The sequence below is a fragment of the Myiozetetes cayanensis genome, unplaced genomic scaffold (genome assembly GCF_022539395.1).
Source record: "Myiozetetes cayanensis isolate MyiCay16 unplaced genomic scaffold, myiCay2020 scf10, whole genome shotgun sequence".
Taxonomy (NCBI): Eukaryota; Metazoa; Chordata; class Aves; order Passeriformes; family Tyrannidae; genus Myiozetetes; species Myiozetetes cayanensis.
This window is the reverse complement of record NW_026086605.1, coordinates 32,974,527-32,993,918: the sequence shown is the minus strand read 5'-3', so window position 1 is coordinate 32,993,918 and position 19,392 is coordinate 32,974,527. Positions and strand designations below refer to the sequence as shown.

Genomic DNA, 19,392 nt, shown 5'->3' with positions numbered 1-19,392 from the left:
GGACCACACGCCTGTGGTGATCAGCAACATGAGCCCAGCACGGTCTGGTCGTACCTACAGGGAAAAATCGAGTTTAAGAAATCAAAATGAGTCTTACGAAGCTGTGGAGGGATCCTGCCGGCCGCCAGGGTGTCGATTCCTTAAGGAAAGAGGGTTTCAGGAGCAGAGCGGGGCTTCTCCCAAAGCAATGCCACTGATGTGTCCTACAGCATATGCCCTGTTGTGTCCTGCACCGGCACGTTTTCATTTCCAAAGACCAAATCCTGCTCACCAGATACAAACACACCAAGTAGACCGAGGAGCACAGCTGAGAGCTCTGCAGGATGCAGTGACAGAACCCTGGGATTGCAGGAATTTTTGTAGTAACCAGGTGCGTGTCTAGACTGTTTGCTTTGCTTCCCGACAGGGATCAAGATGCAGTGTGCTCTCATTCCTGCACCACAGGTAGGAAACCCTTTCCAGAATTATAGAGTAAAACAGCCCTGTCCAGCTCCAGTTCCTATCAGAGCAACACAAACCCTTTCCAGGTCAGTGGTGTGGTCTGAATGAAGGATACCAGTTCTCATTTTTATTATCACAGGGGCACAGAATAATTAAAGATGAGTGCAAGCAAAATACACATGAGCTCTCCAAATACTACGGTCAAAACTCTGAACTAACAGCTTTGATTTAGAGACTGACGTGACTGACTGCATTTACAAGACAGTTACCTTGTTACAAAGGGAAACTTTACAAAGCTCATTAAAAAAGAAGCAAGTATTCATGACCAGAGTTAGATGTAGTGAGGAATTTTGTTGCAATTGTCCTTCTGCTTGTCCTCCTCTTCACCTTATTATTTATGCTTTTAAGATTCGTCAGGAACCTTCATCTTCTTTTCGGTCAATCTAAAATAATAGAATTATTAGAGGTCAGACTTCACATTCCAGGAAGTGAGTTGGCCTACCACGGATGGCATCAGTACAAACAGCCAAAATGACCCTCTGAAATATAGTTTGCCAAAGATTTCAAGTTTTACTCATGCATTACTCGTGTCCAAGTAACACACCAGGAGTGTGTTTGAAGGAGTGCGCAGCCAAAAGCTGCTTGAGGGAAAATTTTAAAAATCAGCAGAATTTCCTTAGAAACTGTAGTATGTGATTTGTTCCTTCAAATACTGGCTTCTTGAGGTGACAGTGCATATCTAATGAAGACTCAAATGGTTTAAATAAATACCAGTCATTAAAGATATTAAGAATAGGTGTTGCTATTAAAATATATACGTTATTTTTGCCCTCATCATGTTCTAGCCAATTTAGTTAACAGTTTTGTAGGCCTTCTCCGTGTACAACTCTGTAAAAAATTGTTTCATACCAGCTTGCTTTCCATTAAGGGATTTCTCAAGCACAGTTACAGGCAAAATGTACACTGAAAGGAAGCCAAAACTTGTAGGTCAGGCAGTGTACACGTTCTTCTGTCAACTGTGAGCAAGTCAGGTGGCGTTTTCTATTTTAACTTCAGATTAGACACCTTTATACAGCACCTTTTATTCCTCTCTACAGCTGCAGAAACTGTAACAGTATCTGTAATGTCATATGGCAACAGCTATGAGAGCTGAACCTGCCTTCTGGCAGGAGTTAATCAAACACTGTGTTTAATACCAGGTTTATCAAACACTGTTTCTTAACGTCTTTGTTCCCGACCATCTCCACCTGCAAGGCAGAGCTCGTGCTGTTTGCTTGCCTTGTGCCAAGTATAAACAGCAGCATTTGTCTAACTGATTTAGGGAGAACATTCATGTAAAAAACGATACAGTTTGAGTATTTCTGGGTCATAAACACTGAAGTTTTGAAGGATAATCAGAATTTTGTTTTTGTGGAAGGAGGGGGTATGATTTACGGCAACATTTCTGCCTGAATCTGATGGTCAATCTGAACGTAAAACAAACTTAGTTACATGTGTTTTCTTACCCTGGGGAGTCAATTCCACTGTCTCCTGATAGAAAGCTGGGGCTTTCTGTCCCTTCTGAGTGTTTCTGCCCTGAGATCACAGAACATGTGTTCTTAAAAACCAACTCTTTTTTTCCTCCTCCTCCTCCTCCTCCAACCTCCTCAGGGGGGAAGTTGTGCCCGGTGTCATTGTCTGAGTGAGCCTGGGCAGCGAGGTGGGAACCTGCCACAGGGAGGCCCATTCCTTCAGCCTCTCTGTGACCTCTCGGAAGAACCTGGCTGCACAACCAGCTTTCTTCTGCAGAATCTGGTTTGGGGTGCTCTTTTAAGCCATCTGTTGACTCTGCAAAGCTACCACTTCCCTTACATCCCTGTTCTCCAGAGTCACACGTGGTTACAGTTGTGTTGCACTGGGCGGGACAGTTACTGACCTCACAGGGTTTTAGGGACACAGCTGCATTCCAGTCTCTTGTGTCTGAAAAGGCATGGCCAGGAGGCAGGGGGTGACATGGCTCACAGCCCTCAGAACTGTCACCCAACTGATTACAGGTGTCCCCATCGTGTCCTTTTTGGTTCTGAAGGCGGCAGTTGTCAGTAAATCCCTCTCTTTCCAGCTCCATTGGCCCGTGATGGCTGGCACAGTCATAGTTAAATATGAGCTCACTCTTTTTATCAGTCTTTTGTCTGCATTTCACACCATTTTTTCGGACCAGGTTAACATTGGCTGTATAATTTGAAAGATGGACATTTTGAAATTCATTTGCTGTTCGATCTAATAACTCACCTACAGTGTCAGCTTTTCCTCTGCAATGCTCATCTTTCAGACAGAATGAAAGCTTTGCATCTTCTTTGCACACACCACTATGTTCAGTGTAGAAGCAAGTGGACTTCTTAATATCCCCAGGACTTCTTTTTAATGTTCTTCCATAGGAGTTTTCTTCAGAAATATTACTCTCCAGAAAGTGTTTACTTTTATTGTCTATTTGCAGATTACTGCCTTGCAGACAGCTACAGTTTTCTCTTAAGCTGTCTTTCTGGAGCTGGAGGCAGGACCTGTGAGCATGGGGTGGGTTTTGCTTGGCTCTGTCAGCCAGCTGTTGGGTTTTGTATCCAGGGGGTCTCCAGGAGGCTGAGGGCTGTGTCCTGTGTGAAGCCCTTCCTTGCTCCCTTGCCTGGCTCTTCAGGTGCCTGTTGATGACACCTCGGTACCCCTGAGCGTAGAAGCTGCGTCTCCACGGCAGAGCCTGGAAAGGATTTGTAATCTGCTTCTTATAGAACACAGGGGACTGCACTGCTACAGCAGGGGGCTCTTGGTTTCTGGCAGACAGTGAAAGGCTCTCTTCCACTTGCACATGTTGGGGTGTCAGCTCCTGTACAGGAGATTTCCTGCTGCTTCTGCCGATCTGCTTCTCTTTCTTTGATTTGGTTTTCCTGGTGCGTTTTGCTGGTTTACTCCGTGCCTTTTGAATACAATCCTTTGAAAGATGGTTTTGCCTGACTGCTGACACTTCAGCTGAGGTACCATTACTGATGTATTTTTTCTCTTTACTGATGAATTTTTTCTGCTCCTCGAGTTTCTGCATTAATATGGTGTGTTTAATCAAGTTATCAACGGTAAGAGTAGGGTTAATACGCTTGATGATTTCGTGTTCAATGTCACGTGGAATATTGTCCAAGTCATCTTCATCCCTGACTGGCCACTCCCTGGGAGGAAACTGGGCTGAAAAAGTGGAGTACTCCTTCTTGTGTTTTTCTTTTTTAGAAAAACTTCTCCAGAAAAGGCCAAGGCCAAACCTTTTGCTTTTCAGCTTTGCCTTCATGGACGTCAGGGATTTGATGGTGTCCCAGACATGATTTTCAGCAGATGTGCAGATCCCTTGAGTTTCAATTGAAGGCTTCAATTCCCTGCAGTCTTTCTTTCCCTTTCCCTTAGGTTCATGATTCACTAGCTGCCAATGCCTTTGTTCACAGAGCATATTTTGGACAGAGAAACAATGGCAGGATCTGTAACAGGATACTGTAGGAACGTTTTCTTTCACTAGGTTTGCACAGTGCTTAATGTTTACCAGGTAGGTGATGGAAGGTGCTGAACAGCAACAACTGTCCTCCAGCAGGACCCTTCTGTTTTCTTCTGTGGCCTTATTAGTGATCAAGTACGTGTTGGGAGTCACAATGAAGTATCCTTCTCCACTATGATAGATCTTCCTTTCCTTAATTAGAGTGCCAAGGATATTATATAAGGTACTGTGGGAGGGAACTGCAATGCCTACAACGAAGAGACAGATATTTCAAATCAGAAATAAGCTTTCAAAGAAAACGGGTGCTGGCCAAAAAAAAGAACTTAGAATACAACAGAGCTGGAAGGAACTGAACATGGAACACCTAAAGCCTTTAGGTAAAGTCACAGCTGATCTCCTGCCACAGGAATGAAAACTTCCAGCAAGGTGAAAACATAGCAAAAAATACATTCAGTCCCTACAAACTTTGAGAGTGCTGGGTGACCTAAAAATGAACACTACCCTGTGCTTGTCTGAGTGCACATGTGGACTACATCATCTTCCTGGCAGGGGTCTGGGCTAATTTGTGAGGTTGCCCTGACACTTTTCCCACTGGTGAGAATGCCTAGGAGATCAGCCTGTAATATTTACAGAGTTGTGAGGTTAAGTGGACTCAAAAGAAGCAGCTCAGTACCTAACAAAGCAGCCTCCTGAGAGGGCCACACTGAGCCTTTACAAAGTCCCACACGCAATAACACTTCAGTATTGCAGACCTAAGGGAAATTCAACATTTTTCAGATATAAAGAAAATTTAGTATTTAAGGGAAGTGGGTGCTACCCCATCAGAAGAAAGGGACTAAAGCTCATATAGTGGAAGTAATTTGCTTTCAGGAAGGAAGGGGCTGGAATTTGACCAACAAACCCAAATTCGAGGTTTTATATTTTTTGATAGCAAACACCTGCCCTTTGCAGTCAAAGTCAGCTGTGTTCCTGTCTCCTGAAGGAGGACTTGGAGCTCTGGGATCTGACACACAGTCTAAATACCACTTCTATGCTTTCCCACCCTCTAGAAAAGGCATACTCTCAACATGTTACTGCATTAAATCCCCTCTTATTCTCAAAGATTTATTAAATAGAGGGGAAAGGATCACATTCAAGACAATGTTGGTGACACTCAGAGACTGAGGAGTTTTCCCATTCCTGTATTCTATCAGTTGCCTATTCATTTACATTCCTTCCTCTTGCCAGCTTTGCTTGTAAACATTCAATGATCCCTTGTCCAATATCAGAAACTCAAGCTTGATGATACAGCCATTTTTAAAAGGAGGGAGAAACCAACACATTACCTGGATAATTTTTCTCTAAGTGCTGCGCTAAAGTTTCCTGTGTCACCATCACATGATCTGCATTCATGTCCGATATGGTACAGCATATTCCTTCTGCCAGAGAAAGGGAGCATGACTGCAAGAGAGGATTCATGGGGACAGGAGTCACATCACCTGAAAGAGAAAAAAATTGTTTGAATGGAACAGTGTTCCATTTTTTCTATCAGCTGTGACAGACTTTCACTGGAAATTTCTTGTGTTGTGTCAAAACACCTTATCCTCAGCTGGTTTTGTTCAGCAAGCTACTTGGCAATATTTCTCAGAGAAGGAAAGTGGTGGTAGCATTTTTAAGAGCCTTTGTAATGAAGGAAACAGAAGGTTGCCTTAAGCACATTGGTTTGTTTGGTATTAAATTCCAGTCAAAACCATCATTAACAAACAGGGAGATGAGAGAGGATTATTTCTGATGACTTTTAGATAACTGCTTACATGTTGAACCATGCAGAACCTGTATTTCTCCAAGTAGCTCAAATCTTCGTTGGGGAAACCTAGCCACAAATCCGATATTTATCCTTCGGGCAGAAAACTACAACACAAACATTCCTCTGAGTAAATAAAAACACAACAGCATTTTGAGGAGCTTAAACTGCTCTCGGCCTTTGTTTTACGGCTGCTGCTGTATTCAACAAAAAGCACTAGGGACAAGAATCCTGGCATACAGTTTCCTCCGGGATGTTGCTAGGAAACTCCCTGAAGGTGCAGAAACCATTGCAAGCTCTCCTTTTGTATGGGAAAGGCCATCAGCAATCAGGAATGACTCCTGTGAATGGTTTGCTGTCTGAAGTCTCTGCTGTAGGCACACCCTGCTGCCAGTTTGTTCCTGCAGAGCACCAGATTGCTGAGGAGTAAAATGTCAAGTGTAACCAAAACATATTCATTATCTTTATTATTATTATTATTATTATTATCTTGCTGTCATTGTCTGTATCTTGCAAGCTCAAATCCAATGTCTCCATTCAGGAAAGGACATTTCAGAATAATATTTAAAGCATTAAGCAAAAGCCAGCTTGATGACTGAAGGAAGAAAAAACAAATCTAAAAATCACACAAATCTAAAATTATTATTGCTGATCAATATTGCACACCTGCTAACAACACGAATATTAGATATCACCCCCTCCTGACTTTGAAATCAAATCTGAAATAGTGAAAGCAAGAATTAGATCACTGGCAACATGGATAAGCAGTGTTGGGAAAGGCCCAGCAGCACCCTAGAAGTGTCTATCAAGTTCTGATTAAAAGCTGGTGTGTACTGTCCAGAGCTAAATAACCATTATTGCACCTCAAATGTTCTCCCAAGTCTGTTGGAAATACATAAAAGCTGCATCCCTTAGGTTTGCTCCCTGAGCAGTCTAAAGGACTTGTCCAAGCTGTGTCTCATAGGCCTGATGGGCCATCACCAGAGTACCAGGCTCATTGAATCTCCTTCAGATCTGTCCTTTTGCAGCTCAGAAAGGCCCTGCAGAATCCCCTGCCCCACACAAATCACCTGATGACAACGATCTTTCTGCTTTCTCCATAGCCTTAGGAAGGCCTTGCTTACACTTGTGTGTTCGAGGGACCTGTCAGCAGCCCAGGACCTGCTTTAAACCTGTTTAAAACTGTCAGGGTTTAAATCCACCACCATTCCCTGTCAGCTCCCAGCTCCTGCAGGATCCATTCACCAAGGCCAGTCAGGTGTTGTTATCCTTCAGTTTGCTCTGCCTGTCTATTCAAACTCTGCTCATTACCCGGAGACCTAAAACCCAACAATGCCCTTTTATCAGTCACAGTCATCTGTAATGTGAGCATTGGGTAACAAAGCTCAAGCATAGAAAAGCCTCTGGGTATTCCTGACTAGCAAAAAGTGATTTTTTGTTCCATCTCTGTAATGTGAGTTTTCACTGAGTTGTTAAACAATTGCAGAACTTTTGCGTCTTCTGTCTCTTAAAAAAGTTACATACAAGACAAGTTTTATCTGAGTGAAAACCAGGACAGATCTGGGGAAATGAACAGAGAGGCATTTATTACAACAGCACTCAATTTACTTCTTGAAAGTTCAGGTAAACTGTTTACAGGAAAATAAAGGGCTAGGAGTAAATCCATTCCAGGAAAAAAACCCAAATGCAAATCAAGGAAAAAACCATCTATTGAGGCAGAGAAGACACAGCACATGGAAACAGAGGGTTGTTTTTTCTATACTGTAGCTGGAAAAATCTATCATCTTGGAATTGATTATACAGATGATGCCACAGTTCCTGTGCCTCTCTGCATGAGAGCCCTGGCATGTTTGATGTCACTCACTTTTTGCAGAATTGCACCAGGAAAATTGTAAGCAAGCCCAGCTCTGCTACAACTGAAAGGCTTCTGCTTTTCTAAAGAATAGATCATGTCATGGTCACATTTTGTAGCCAAAATCACACGTTAAAGAGTTTTAAGGAATAAAAAGTTAGTAAGAACATCATAGAAAGCTGGGAACTGTAGCAAAACCCTTTTCAAACATAAATGAGGATTTTACAAGATGTGTCCTTATTAAAGAATAGAATTTCTATGTAAATTACAAAGACAGTTAAGATTAAAACATTTTCAATTGTAAATTTATAACAGAGAAGCTATTTTGGCACAAATGCTGTGTACTAGATCCTGTTTTTCAGAAACATCCTTTTACTGAAGCAGAGAGTAAACAGTTCAATTGCATGGGAACTGTCAAATCTTGTACCACGTTTAATCTGTTACTGACACCAACAAAAGCTCTCAGGAACAGGCAAACAATATCTGTTGTTCAGTTATTTTGTACAACTCTCGAAGAGAGAAACAAAACAATTCAGTGTCATTTAAGGTCACCAACACTTCTCCAGCTGACATCAAAGGAGAACCTACAAATGCATAAAAATGTCACATTTCTGTCCCTGCTGATTCCTGCAAGAACAGACACTCCCAAATCAGCACAGTTAGGCAAACAATACCCTCCATTTGCTCTCGGTTCCTGGTTCCTACAGTTCCCAACTTTCTGTGATGTCCTTATTAACTTTCTATTCCTTAAAACTTAGGGGATGATGCCAGGCAACTTGATAAAAAAATAAACCCAAACAAACAAAAAACAATTACTTTTTCTGCCTTCCCAACAACACCCAAAAGTCTAGTCCCAACTGCAAATGTTAGGAACTTTTGAAAATAACACCTACAGGTCTCAGTGCTTCCTGAGATTCCTAGCCAAGAGCCACTGAATCCTTACCCTGATCTTAGGGCTGATGGCCCCTCAGCCATAATTCCTTTCACCAGTGACTAAAAACCCCACAAGCAGACATGGTGAAAACAGAGCCAGATTCAGATAGAAAGGCAAGAGCTCTCTCCTGACACCTCTGTTCAGGAACAAGTTACACAGCAGACAGGAACACGTCCTTAGGTGCTGCCGTGCACTGCTACAGGAATTTGACAGCTTTTCCACTTGGCCTGGTCAAAAAAATCCCCTTCGCAACCCTGGCATTGCTCCACTAACAGAGCTCTGCCTTTTCCTTGCTCCCAGCTGTGTCCTCTCTTCTGCAATCAATCTCAGACGTCCCAATAGCTCTTGAATGTCCCACCCTTTGTTCCAAGCAGCGAGTACTGGGGGTTGGTTGGGTACTTACCTATGCAGTGAGGGACTCAGGACAAAAACATCAGGACTAAGTTGTACATTCCTGTGCCTGTAGAGCTGAAGGTCAGCTCCAGCTGCTCAGTATTCCCCGGGCTTCCTCCTTTGCCTGGAAATGTGCTGTCACATCAGAGGCAGCAGGAAAAGTACACAACATAAAGCTACAGTCTTGGGAGTCAGATGGCCGTGTTCCCCCTCCCCAGAACGGACCAACATTCACTTTGCACACTCCCTGTCTTCAGCTCACATCTACCCCAGCTAAGGGAACTCACACCCCGGTCTTTCAGAGGAACAGCACCCACAGAGCTGCTCTAAAGAGAACAGGGCTCCCTGCAGAGGGTTCCCAGCAAATCGTGGCAGCCTTTGTGTGCAACTCACTCCCAGGCACCACCAGCCCAATCCCCACCCTCCGCAGAAACAGCTACCAGAGAACTTGCACAGTTGTACCTTCCCTTGGACACAGCCCCTGGCCTGGAGTGAGGACTGGAGCTCAGATCTTGTTACAGGACAAATCCCACTGCAGGGAGGGTTTTCATTCAGCTTTTGAGAACAAAGTTTTAATGGTATATGGGCAACTTCACACCTGCCTGGCAACTCAGGATGTTGATGGATGTGCGCGGCCACTTTTCCTTCCACTCTCCCTCAGTGGATATCCAGCTTTAAAGATGTTCCCTATGCAGGAAAATAAGTTTCTGCACCCTTTCATTACCAAACCAAAAACGAAGAACCAGTTTAGAAATGAAAAGCAGCATCTCTACCACCAAAAGAGGTCTCAGAGGAGTTGTTTGGACACTGCAGGTTAAACAGCCCTAGTCTGGACTTCAGGACTTAAGTTCACAGTTCCCAAACCTTTCTCCATGAAAGCCAACAGAAGTTCAGGCTGGCATAAGGAACTCCTCTGCTCCTTTAAGGGCAGCACAGCGGTGCAGCAGCTTTTCCAAGCTGTGACTGAACAAAGCCCAGAGCAACCTGCCCCGACCCCACAAAGGAGTGCTGCAGTCATCTGGTTTGGCTGGACATGGGTACGTGTGCCTCCCACAGCCCTTCCCACCTCAACCTCCCTGCTTTCAGTAACCCAGTGCAGGGCACTTGTGATGAGCTCTGAGGTTCCCTGGGGTTACACCAAGTTAAAGAAAAGGTTGCACTTGCCTCATGGCACACAAAGCAGCATCCACTTGAGAAAACTGTTGGGTTTTCTTCAATTCTTAAATAAATAGCTACTGTATCCATAACTTTTTTTCCCCGTGACTGAACTCCACCTGCAGGGGCTCGTTGTCAGAGCTGGTGCTCTCCACAGCGGTGGAGTGGACATGTCCTAAAGCAAGATGGACTACAGAAAAAGCTAAAACTAGCCTTGGAATGAAGTCTCTGATTCTGAAACTGTATCAAAGGCCACAGCAAAAGCACCATTTCGTTACCTACACGATATTAACGCAAACTGTTGTCTTTTCTGAGTGAGACAGAGAAAAAATTAGCCCTGTTTAAATTACCCTCATCCTAAAAGGGCATTAAGGCAGCTAAGATCTGCCTTTCAGGATTCAAGGGGCAAGGATTCAAAAGACTGAGGATATAGCCCAGCTCAGCCTATTTTCTTGAATTTTTTCTCAAAAGACAACAGCAAAAGTTTTTGCTGCTGAAAATCTTCAGCACCGAGAAATACACGATTCGCATCAGGTTCTTCACAACTAATAATCGGGTTAGAGATTATTTATAGAAAAATTCTAAGTAAATTAAACTGAATAGATCTTATTTAAAAAAAATAAACAGTTTTGTTCAGTGGTACTTGTACATAGATTAGTTGCTGAAGTATGAAAAAAACCTGCATGCACAAATACCTTTAGAGATGACACCTTACAGGGAATTCAATCTGAGCAGGTCGTTAAACACACCAGGATTTTGTAGAATGTCAGAGCCACTTGTACTTTGCTGCTGTGAGTTCAATCAGCAGTTTGAATAGAGTATTTAGGGTAAGTGCAACAAATATTCTACTGAGAAAGGGCTTTTATAATACAGGATCAATAACTTAGTAAGAATTTTATGTGGAAATGCGTTAAATGTGCAGGGGTGTCATCTCACCTGAAGTCACTGGTAAGGGCTGAATGCCACCTAAAATTGGGCACTAAACATTATGAAATAGTGTAAGTTTTACATAGTCATTACACAGAATTAAATAAATAACCAAATAATAACAAGATAGATAAAGACAGTATTGCAAGTTAGTAAGTTCTGGATCAGGTACCTTACAGAAAACAACTTTAAAAGTAATGTTTGATGATAAAACAGTTAAAAACTCAAACTGTTCTTCCTGTTCGGCAGCCTGTACACAGCAGTGCAAAACAAAGCACTGTTGTAGGTCATCCACTCTTTTCAGGCCTGATGAAAAATAAAAAGGCACAGAATTGTAAATAACCCCAAAGAGTCCAGTGTGAAGCGTGACCACATGCTGTGAGTTCCACTTCACAGTAGCCAGCACCATTGAAATGATTCTCCTTTGACTTGCAAGCCCACATCCCTGTTTGGGGGACAGGATGAAAGACACTGGAAGAAAGGGACTCCAGAAGAAAGGAATCCCACGAGGCACATCCCCAGCCTCATTAAGGTTGTGTGTTCCTGCGTGTAACCACAGCGCCTGACAAACAACCTCCACTCCCGAGTCCTGACCTTTCGTAGGCCCAGCAGAAACCACTCTCAAAGCCATCACTCCCTCTGTAGCTTCATTGGCCGTGCACCAGGACTGTGCTGACCCCGATATTTATTGCTGTGAACAAATTTAAACCACCGAAGTGAAAACAAATCTGTCCTAAAAGCTCATCAGGTCCCTTTCAGAAAGGAATTTGTCTCTCATTTTAAGCAGCGTTAAGAATTGCCAAGAAGTAGGAAATGCTCGAGTAGCCAATTGGAGATGAACTCCAGGTGTACCTGGCAAGGGCGGTCCTTCAGAACTGTTCCTTGGAACAGCTCAGCATGTGGGACCTCCCCAGCCGTGCCTGCAGAGCTCACACTGTAATTACACCTGGAGTCATCACGCAGGGACAAAAAGAGCTCCCCAAAACTGCCCCTCACGCTTTGAAAGGGAATTACAGCCCGTAAATGCAATGGTAGTTTTGCTCCTTGCTCCTCAAGCTGAACCTTCTCAGGAGATTCAATGCCACCCCTCTCCTGACAGGGGTATTCTATCTGGACATCAAATCATCATTAACCCCCCTAAAAATCAAGGTACTTCAGGAACTCTCTCTGCCCATCTTTTATCTGCTTCTCTGAGCACTTCTCCGAAGTTCTGTGGGATACTCACACAAGGAAAAGAGAAGTGAGGAGCCAGACCTGTCAGATCCCTCTGCCAACTGCACAAAACAATTCCTTGTCTGATCTCATTCCAGCTCGGTCAATACCTCAAGCAAAAATAGATAAAACTTGGCACTTCACAGGAAACTACTGTCCTTTCATTGTCACTCTTCAATAGGATATTTTCCAAGTGGATAAATTTCCAACCTGCAGCCTCGGCCTAACTGGAAAGGGCAGGGCTTTCTTAGCTTTCCTTGTGAATAGCTTGTGGCCCTGCAACAGAGATGCTGAACCGTCAGCAAGTTCAGCCCCTAAAGGCTAAGCAAAAATGTTTCAAGTCGCTGTTTTCTCTCCTACTTGATAGGAGCCACAAAAAGGGGCTCAGGCCGTTCAGGCACATGGAAAATGCTGCTGTCACCAGAGAAGGCAGGCTGAGATCACAGACACGAGCTGGTGATGACCAAGGACAACAAGCAAGCAGCTACGGAGATGCATTCCCCTGGACTATCGCCCGTTTCTCTCTACAAAGGCTCTGGAGGTCGGTGCCCTCAAATCGAGTATTTGCAATTGTACCCAATCTCAGCTCAGAGTCCTCCACTCCTCTCCCGGCACCTGCCCTCCATGGATCCCCCCAGGCTGGGCAGGAAAGGTGGGAGGAAGCAATTTGCCCCTCTTTTGGTGAACAATTGACTGAACAACTCAGCTAAGCACAGGAGATGGTCCCACAGAGAGACATTAGCATTCTGACTGCTCAGTTACCAGAGCCAGAGCAAAGGTGTTTTAAATGAGCCCCTGCCTCACCCTCTGAGGGAGACCTTAATTGCTGTGATTTTCCCTTCCCTCCCATCTCAAAGGAGAACATGAAAGCTCCTACCCAGCCCTGCGTATACCAAGTACCACGCTCCGCAGGAGATTGCTATCAGAAGAACATTCTGGATTTTATCTGCTAACAAATACAGCAGGACAGTTTGTGCTATTTATAAGCTCTTGGGACTCAATTTTCCCTTTATTTAAGTTCTGGTGACCAATATCAGTGACGGTGTAATCTATCCTGTAAAGTCAGGCTGTCCCATGTCCTGGTGTGTTTCTCTAGAACAAACCTCCTTTGAACTGCTGGGATAAAGAGCAACACAACGACCTGTGGGACCACGGTGTCTTCCGATGAGGAGCCACAGCCAGGAAAGCTCTTTGAGATACAGCAGTGAGGAGTCCTCATTATTGCAAACAGTAATATGAGAGCAGGCAAATTAAAAATGCAGCCACACCTCTCTCTGTGTAAACCAAAGACAGCAAATGTAATAACAGTGACTTCGTTTTTAAGTATTGTCAATTCTCTTAAAAAAAAAAAAAAAAAACCCAAGAAAACATTGTCCCTTCATTTTAGTTGTTTAGGTGTATTTTCTAGGGCAAAATACGTATAAGAAATGGGAGAAAAGTCATCCAGAAAAGGAAACGGCTCTTACGGTAACTTTTGGAAGAGAAGGCAGAGAATACATCCATTTTAATCAGAAAATTACCTAAAGAAAGACATGCAAATTGAAAATTCGTTTCAGTTAGGCTTCCAGAAATGGATGTAAAATCAGTGCAATTCCCAGAGAGAAGAGAGAGAACTCTAACTCTAGGCGTTACTGCAGCAAGACGCAGGACGGTAAGGGAAATAATCTAATTCGTCTCCCAAAGTAATTTACATTTGTATTCAACCAGCCATGCTATGCAGCAGAAAAAGGGTTACTAGGAAGCAAGGAGGTAAAAAGCAAAGGAATTAAGCTCTCTAAATCATCCCCAGGGAACCCGCAATAACGTGGCATTTCCTCAGTGATACAAAAGTAAATTAGAGCAAGAGAGAATCATCCCCAACGTACCTAGAGATGTTGCTGCTGTTTAGATGAGATCAGTAAGTAAAACACTGTTCTTCCTTAAAATACCTCTTTTGGAGATCAGCAGGCTCCTTTGTGATCAGGGAAGATGAGCTCCAGCTGGAGCAGATGTTACGAGTTTGATGAAGTTATCAGAGTGCCCCAGAAATGGGACTGAATGAAGAGATCCAATTTTTTAGTCAGAAGATGGGGCTGCAACAGGGAGTGGCTACTCTGTACAAGTTATTGGGAAAGAAGGGTAAATACCAGAAAGAGAGAGAAAAAAAAAACCTTACATGATTTAAGCTAAGCCAGAAACATAAAGAGGTTGAACTGGACAAGGACAACACAGGCTAGGCATCATAAATTTTCCTGTTAAAATTTTTGAAACAGATCATAGCTGAAGTTTTCAAAACACTTGATTTTTTTTTTCTTTGAGAAAGAATTCAAAACTGCTGAAGATCGGTCAGAAAGGAGCAATCTCCTGGGATGCTCGGCAGGACGATCTGACACAAGCCGCCAGTACCAAGGGTAAAATTCAAGGATTAATGGCCCCAACATACCGAAGTCTGCCCCCCCCAGCTGCAAACAGCAAAGGGATTTACTGACCAAAACCAGTACCCCGAGGGACAACTGTAGAGTTGTGAGGCAGCAGTCAATACCAGGAGCAGAATTTTCATCTGCTCTGCTTGTGACCCCCATTATTGTCATGCTGGTGGGTGTGTTCTGCAGTCACACTTCAGGGGACTTCCGTGGCAAATAGGCATTAAGAGCACCCGATAATCCCTCTGTACTTTACCTACAGACCAAGCCCTTCCTTGCAGCCCGGCCTCATGAGGCTGCAGAGGTCACTAGAACAGTCAATCGAATGTGGACTCACCGCAGGTAGCAAATTAAAATGTGGCTAAACATTCACCAGTAGGAACTAGTTAAAATTACTCAAAAAACTTCCCTCGCTTGTTTGTCATTGTTGTAAGAGACCTGACAGACCCGAGTGCGTGTTCTCTGTGTATCCCATGGATGTTAATAAATTCCGTTTAAGTGCTTCGGGAAACGAGCCAGTGCTACAATATGCCATCTGCAAAATTCTCATCTTCTTAATTTCTAATGCGCATAGCTACATGTTTAAGGTAGCAACTAGAATGTGTCTGAGCCTAATTTTTCCTTTTCCACGTGATGATCTTTCATCCTTTTCACTTTTACAAATTTTTAGAGAGGGTTTAACAGAGCACTTGATAGGGCCGGGTTTTGTTTTCCGGGGGTAACATTTACAGAGGAATTTGGACGCGAAGCAGCTGCTGCCTGCAGACGATCCCATCCGCATTAGGGGTCAGTGCCTTCCCTCCCGACGCCCTCACCCACCCGCGGGGCTCGGGCCCTCCGCCTTTACCTTCTCCGGGAGCAGCAGCTCTGCGGCTCTTCCTCACAGGAATCTTTGTGCTGACACCATCCAGAACATCCAGCCCCAGAGTTTTTTCCTATCCATCATCTTTGCTTTAAAACATCCACGAAGAATTAAACTAGTTTAGTCTTCCCCTGGTTAGGAATGCACTTCCCCGTTCATCGCAGTGCCAGTCTCGGGAGCGTTCTGTGCAGCCCTTTCCTCCAGGGAACACGATCCGCGGCCAAACACCGAAACCAGGCGGCACAGCTGCCTCTGCCACGCTCTCCCTAAATCCCGAGCGCCCCTCCTCGGGATGCGGTGCCTCACCCGGGCACCACCGGTCCACTTCAGACCCGTTCTGCCCCACTATCCGAGGCTGTGCCTCCGGACAGAGCTGTGCCGGCGATGCTCCCTGCTTGCTCCCGCTTTCCCGACAGCCCGGCCGCAGGAGTTGTGCCTGCCGGGATTTACAGCGCCAGTCACCAAGTGCCACCGGCCGGAGCCCCCTGCCCTGACAGGGGATGTTGGCACCTCAGCTGCGGCGGCAGCTCGGGCCGCTCTGCTGGAAACAGCTCTGCGAGCACCGAGGGGCTCCTGCCGGGACGAGACAGAGTCCCGGTGAAAGCAAGTACCTCCAGGGGCACCGGAGGGCTCCAGCTAAGATTCCCGAGACAAAAGCCTCCCTCCCCTCTCCCCCAGAAGCAGGGCTCTTGCCCTGTCTCACATTACACTTGCTCGAAGCGCTGCGGAGCGGGCACAGGAGGCAGCGGTGCAGAGCCCCCGGCCACGCTTTAGCCCTGCCCTGTACGTTTTCCACGGCACTTGCACAGCTTGATTTCATCAGCTTGATTTCAGGGATGACACTACGGCAGAAAAATCAGGTTCAGTATTAGTAAGCAGTTAATCCTCACTGTCATCTGTTTAGTCAAATTATACGTGGCTGCCTTATATCAGAGGAGATACTTGACAAGTATAACCTTTTCTCTGTTTATAAATACTCTCAAGCTGCTTTTGGAAACCCTTCCCCAAGATTTTACTACTTGTAACATGAATGTTCTAACGGTTACATTAACATTTTAAACGGATAGTACTTTGGTAAAACAAGGCGTCAGGAGACAAGCTGAAAAGGCAAGTCTTTCGTGGGAGAGGCAGAGTAACCCTCGTGACACGGGCAGGAGTCTTCCCAGAGGGTTGAAGAGAACCTCCAAAATTCTGGTTTCTTACTAGAGCCAAGCTGAAAGCTTCCAGGGAAAGTTGCCTGCTCTCCTTTGTCCTCTCAAACACGCAGTGGATGTTTCACAGTCAGGTTGGTCTGCAAGACAGGTGTTCTTTGAGAGCAGCATCGCAAGGTACTCCCACCTCCAGCTGCTCAGTTCTGCAGCACTACACGTGGCAGCAATTTCTGCTTTTCCAGATGCTGAGCTGCTGGCTGCCATCCAGCCCTGCTAAAAAGGGACCAAAAAGGAAGGCTGCTGTTCTCCAGCTGTTCCTGTCCCTTCCATGACAAAACAGGAATGGAAGTGGATGATTTTGCATCAGGAAAATCAGAAAAATTAAGAAGTACAGGGAAAAAACCCCATCAGACACTTAAACAAATCCTTCTGTATATCATTAAAAGGCTGCAAGCAAATAATAAAGCAAATTAGTGCTTGAAAAATGTCTGCTGAAAAGCAGAGTGCGGGGAGTCAGGCTGGAATTCTTTGCAGTTTTTGCTCCTTTCCCCTTTGCCCCTCTCCCCAACCGTTTGTTCCTAATGAAATGTGAACAATGACTCAGTCAACAGGATCTTTCACCAGTGCCTCTCACAAGACTGAGAGGAAAACAATCAATTTTACTGTAAAAACATCTTTGGGAATCTGTCACCTTGCTCAAGCCATTTCTCCCAATATTCAGAACGCCCTCCCAGGGCTATCATTGCATCCTTGTCCCAAAAGATCACTACAACACTCCAGTACCTGGTAAGGTGAAAGACGGGAATGCATGAGACAAGGGACTTAGAAGCACCACACAGATCACATCACTTGCCCCCAAAAAGAAACGATCAGACCTCCCTCCACTGGGACATGGCTGGCCAAAATCTGACCAAAACAACAACAAAATAAAATCAAACTGAAGGATGCAACAAACAAATCTACTCAGCCCCACTGTGTGGCTGTCGTTTTAGAGGAGGATGACGAGAGCTGAACTGATACTTGGCTACATCCTCCAGCTTGCAGGATCACTGAGTCACCCCTGCACAGGAACAGGTTCTTACATGCACTGCAGGGCACTTGCCTGAATCCTCACACAGCTCAGAACTCACCCGTTAGAGACAGCAACTTTAAACCAGCAGGATACAAGGAATCAAAAGCAGCACAAGACTGCAGTGTCTTGTTTTCAATACAAATTCAGGCACCAAACACCTAGAAATTCAAAAGCAACTTTCCTAAACACAGTTACAACACTACAAAACACACGATGTCAGGTGGTATTGGGTGTGTTCCAAAACTCTAAGCTTATACTCTGTCTTGTGATGCTGTAGATTATATAGTGGATGAATAAATAAGGGGGAAGTTGGTTTTACTTGAAAGCAATGCCTTTTGTTACTACAGCTTTTTACTGGAACTACTTTTGTGCAATACATCAATGAAACCCAGAATGCAGAAACGTAACAGTTCGGTGGGAAAACACCGGAAGTTTTCAGAGCTGAGTAGAAGTATTCCTTATTTATGCCATTTTTCTTGTCACACTACACAACAATACACAAACCGCAGATGAATTTCTACTTGACCCATTTCTGCTTTCTGGAAACAATCAGCATTAAGGACTGTGCTACCTACACATTTTGAAATCTACTGCTGGCTGGAGGACTCAGTCACTCAAAATTAATCATTTTATCTTTTATATGTTTAAATATAAACTGAACAAATGCATTCAGTGTAAGAACCTCACCTGGGTGCACAAAAATTACAGAGAAGCAAGAGAAAAATCAGAGTTTGAGCACATTTCTGGTAAAACTGTCAGTGGAAGTTAACTGTGTTACCTAAGTCCAAATAGGTATTCATACAGCACATTACTCAGCAGAAAGATGGACTGGAAACAATTCCACTCTCTCAAAGCATTAAACACTGAAAAACCAGTTATGTTAAAGGACTAGGCTTTATAATGTTAGACACAAATGTTAGACACAAATGTTAGAAACAATTTTAAGAGCTGGGTCTGTGGAAACCCACAGACAGCAGACAGAAAATTCCAACTTCTCCTTTGTTGATTTCAGGGCACCCCAGGCTGAGCCAGAGGACAAAGCAAGAGCTGGGAAGTCACTGCAATCCAGAGGTCCCTGAGCAGCACAGCCCAGGCACCAGGCACTGGGTAAGTCACAAAACTCTGGGTGTGTTCAGCATGGCAGGACCTGCAGCAGTGCTGGCAGCAACTCCGCTTCCCGTGTGCAATCCTCACCCCCACAGAAACCTGGCAGAAATTCCCTGTTGGTCCACTGCTCCATTGCTCTGCAGCAGCGGAACTACAGACTTGTGCCTTTTCACTGCCCCAGCAACAGCAAAGGGGCTCAGAGAGCCTCTTTTATTCCAGGTCAGTTGACATGCACATGCATCACCAGAGCCTTCCTCCCAGCCTCATCCACAGACACCCACTGGGCTGGGAAGCACTCTGTAATTCAGCTCGTTCATTTGCCCTTATTAAAGAGAGAAGGGAGGGAAATAACCTGTAACCAGAGATCAGGCTCATTTACAGGCCTGCTGTAGCAGGGTTTTCTCTACAGAACAAGGCAGGCCAGATTTCCTCCTTTCTGCAGGGCATCTGTGAGGGTTTCAGAAGTCCAAACAAATGGGATGCTGAGGCAGAGTAAGACCCAGCTTAGGCTCACTCTTACCAGCCTTTTGCCAGCCACTCATATATAACAAAAGACCACAAGGTGGGAAGTGTGGACATGAAATGCAAAAGCTTTTTAA

General features: G+C 44.6%; 1 protein-coding gene across 7 annotated transcripts; it reads right to left on the bottom strand.

Annotated features, from left to right (window-relative positions):
- Nucleotides 1-548: 548 nt before the first annotated feature.
- On the bottom strand, nt 549-15,657 carry STOX1 (storkhead box 1). Of its 7 annotated transcripts, none has more exons than XM_050305467.1 (5): nt 15,449-15,657; nt 14,065-14,292; nt 5,269-5,421; nt 1,947-4,191; nt 549-884 (listed from the first exon to the last, which is right to left on the bottom strand). In XM_050305467.1, exons 3-5 carry the CDS (start codon nt 5,399-5,401, stop codon nt 845-847), a joined length of 2,418 nt encoding a protein of 805 aa, XP_050161424.1. In that variant the 5' UTR covers nt 5,402-5,421; nt 14,065-14,292; nt 15,449-15,657; the 3' UTR covers nt 549-844. The 7 variants fall into 7 exon arrangements, with proteins under 7 accessions (XP_050161424.1, XP_050161423.1, XP_050161421.1 ...); XM_050305466.1 differs by having other exon boundaries at nt 14,065-14,287; XM_050305464.1 differs by lacking the exon at nt 14,065-14,292.
- Between the last annotated feature and the right edge of the window lie 3,735 nt (nt 15,658-19,392).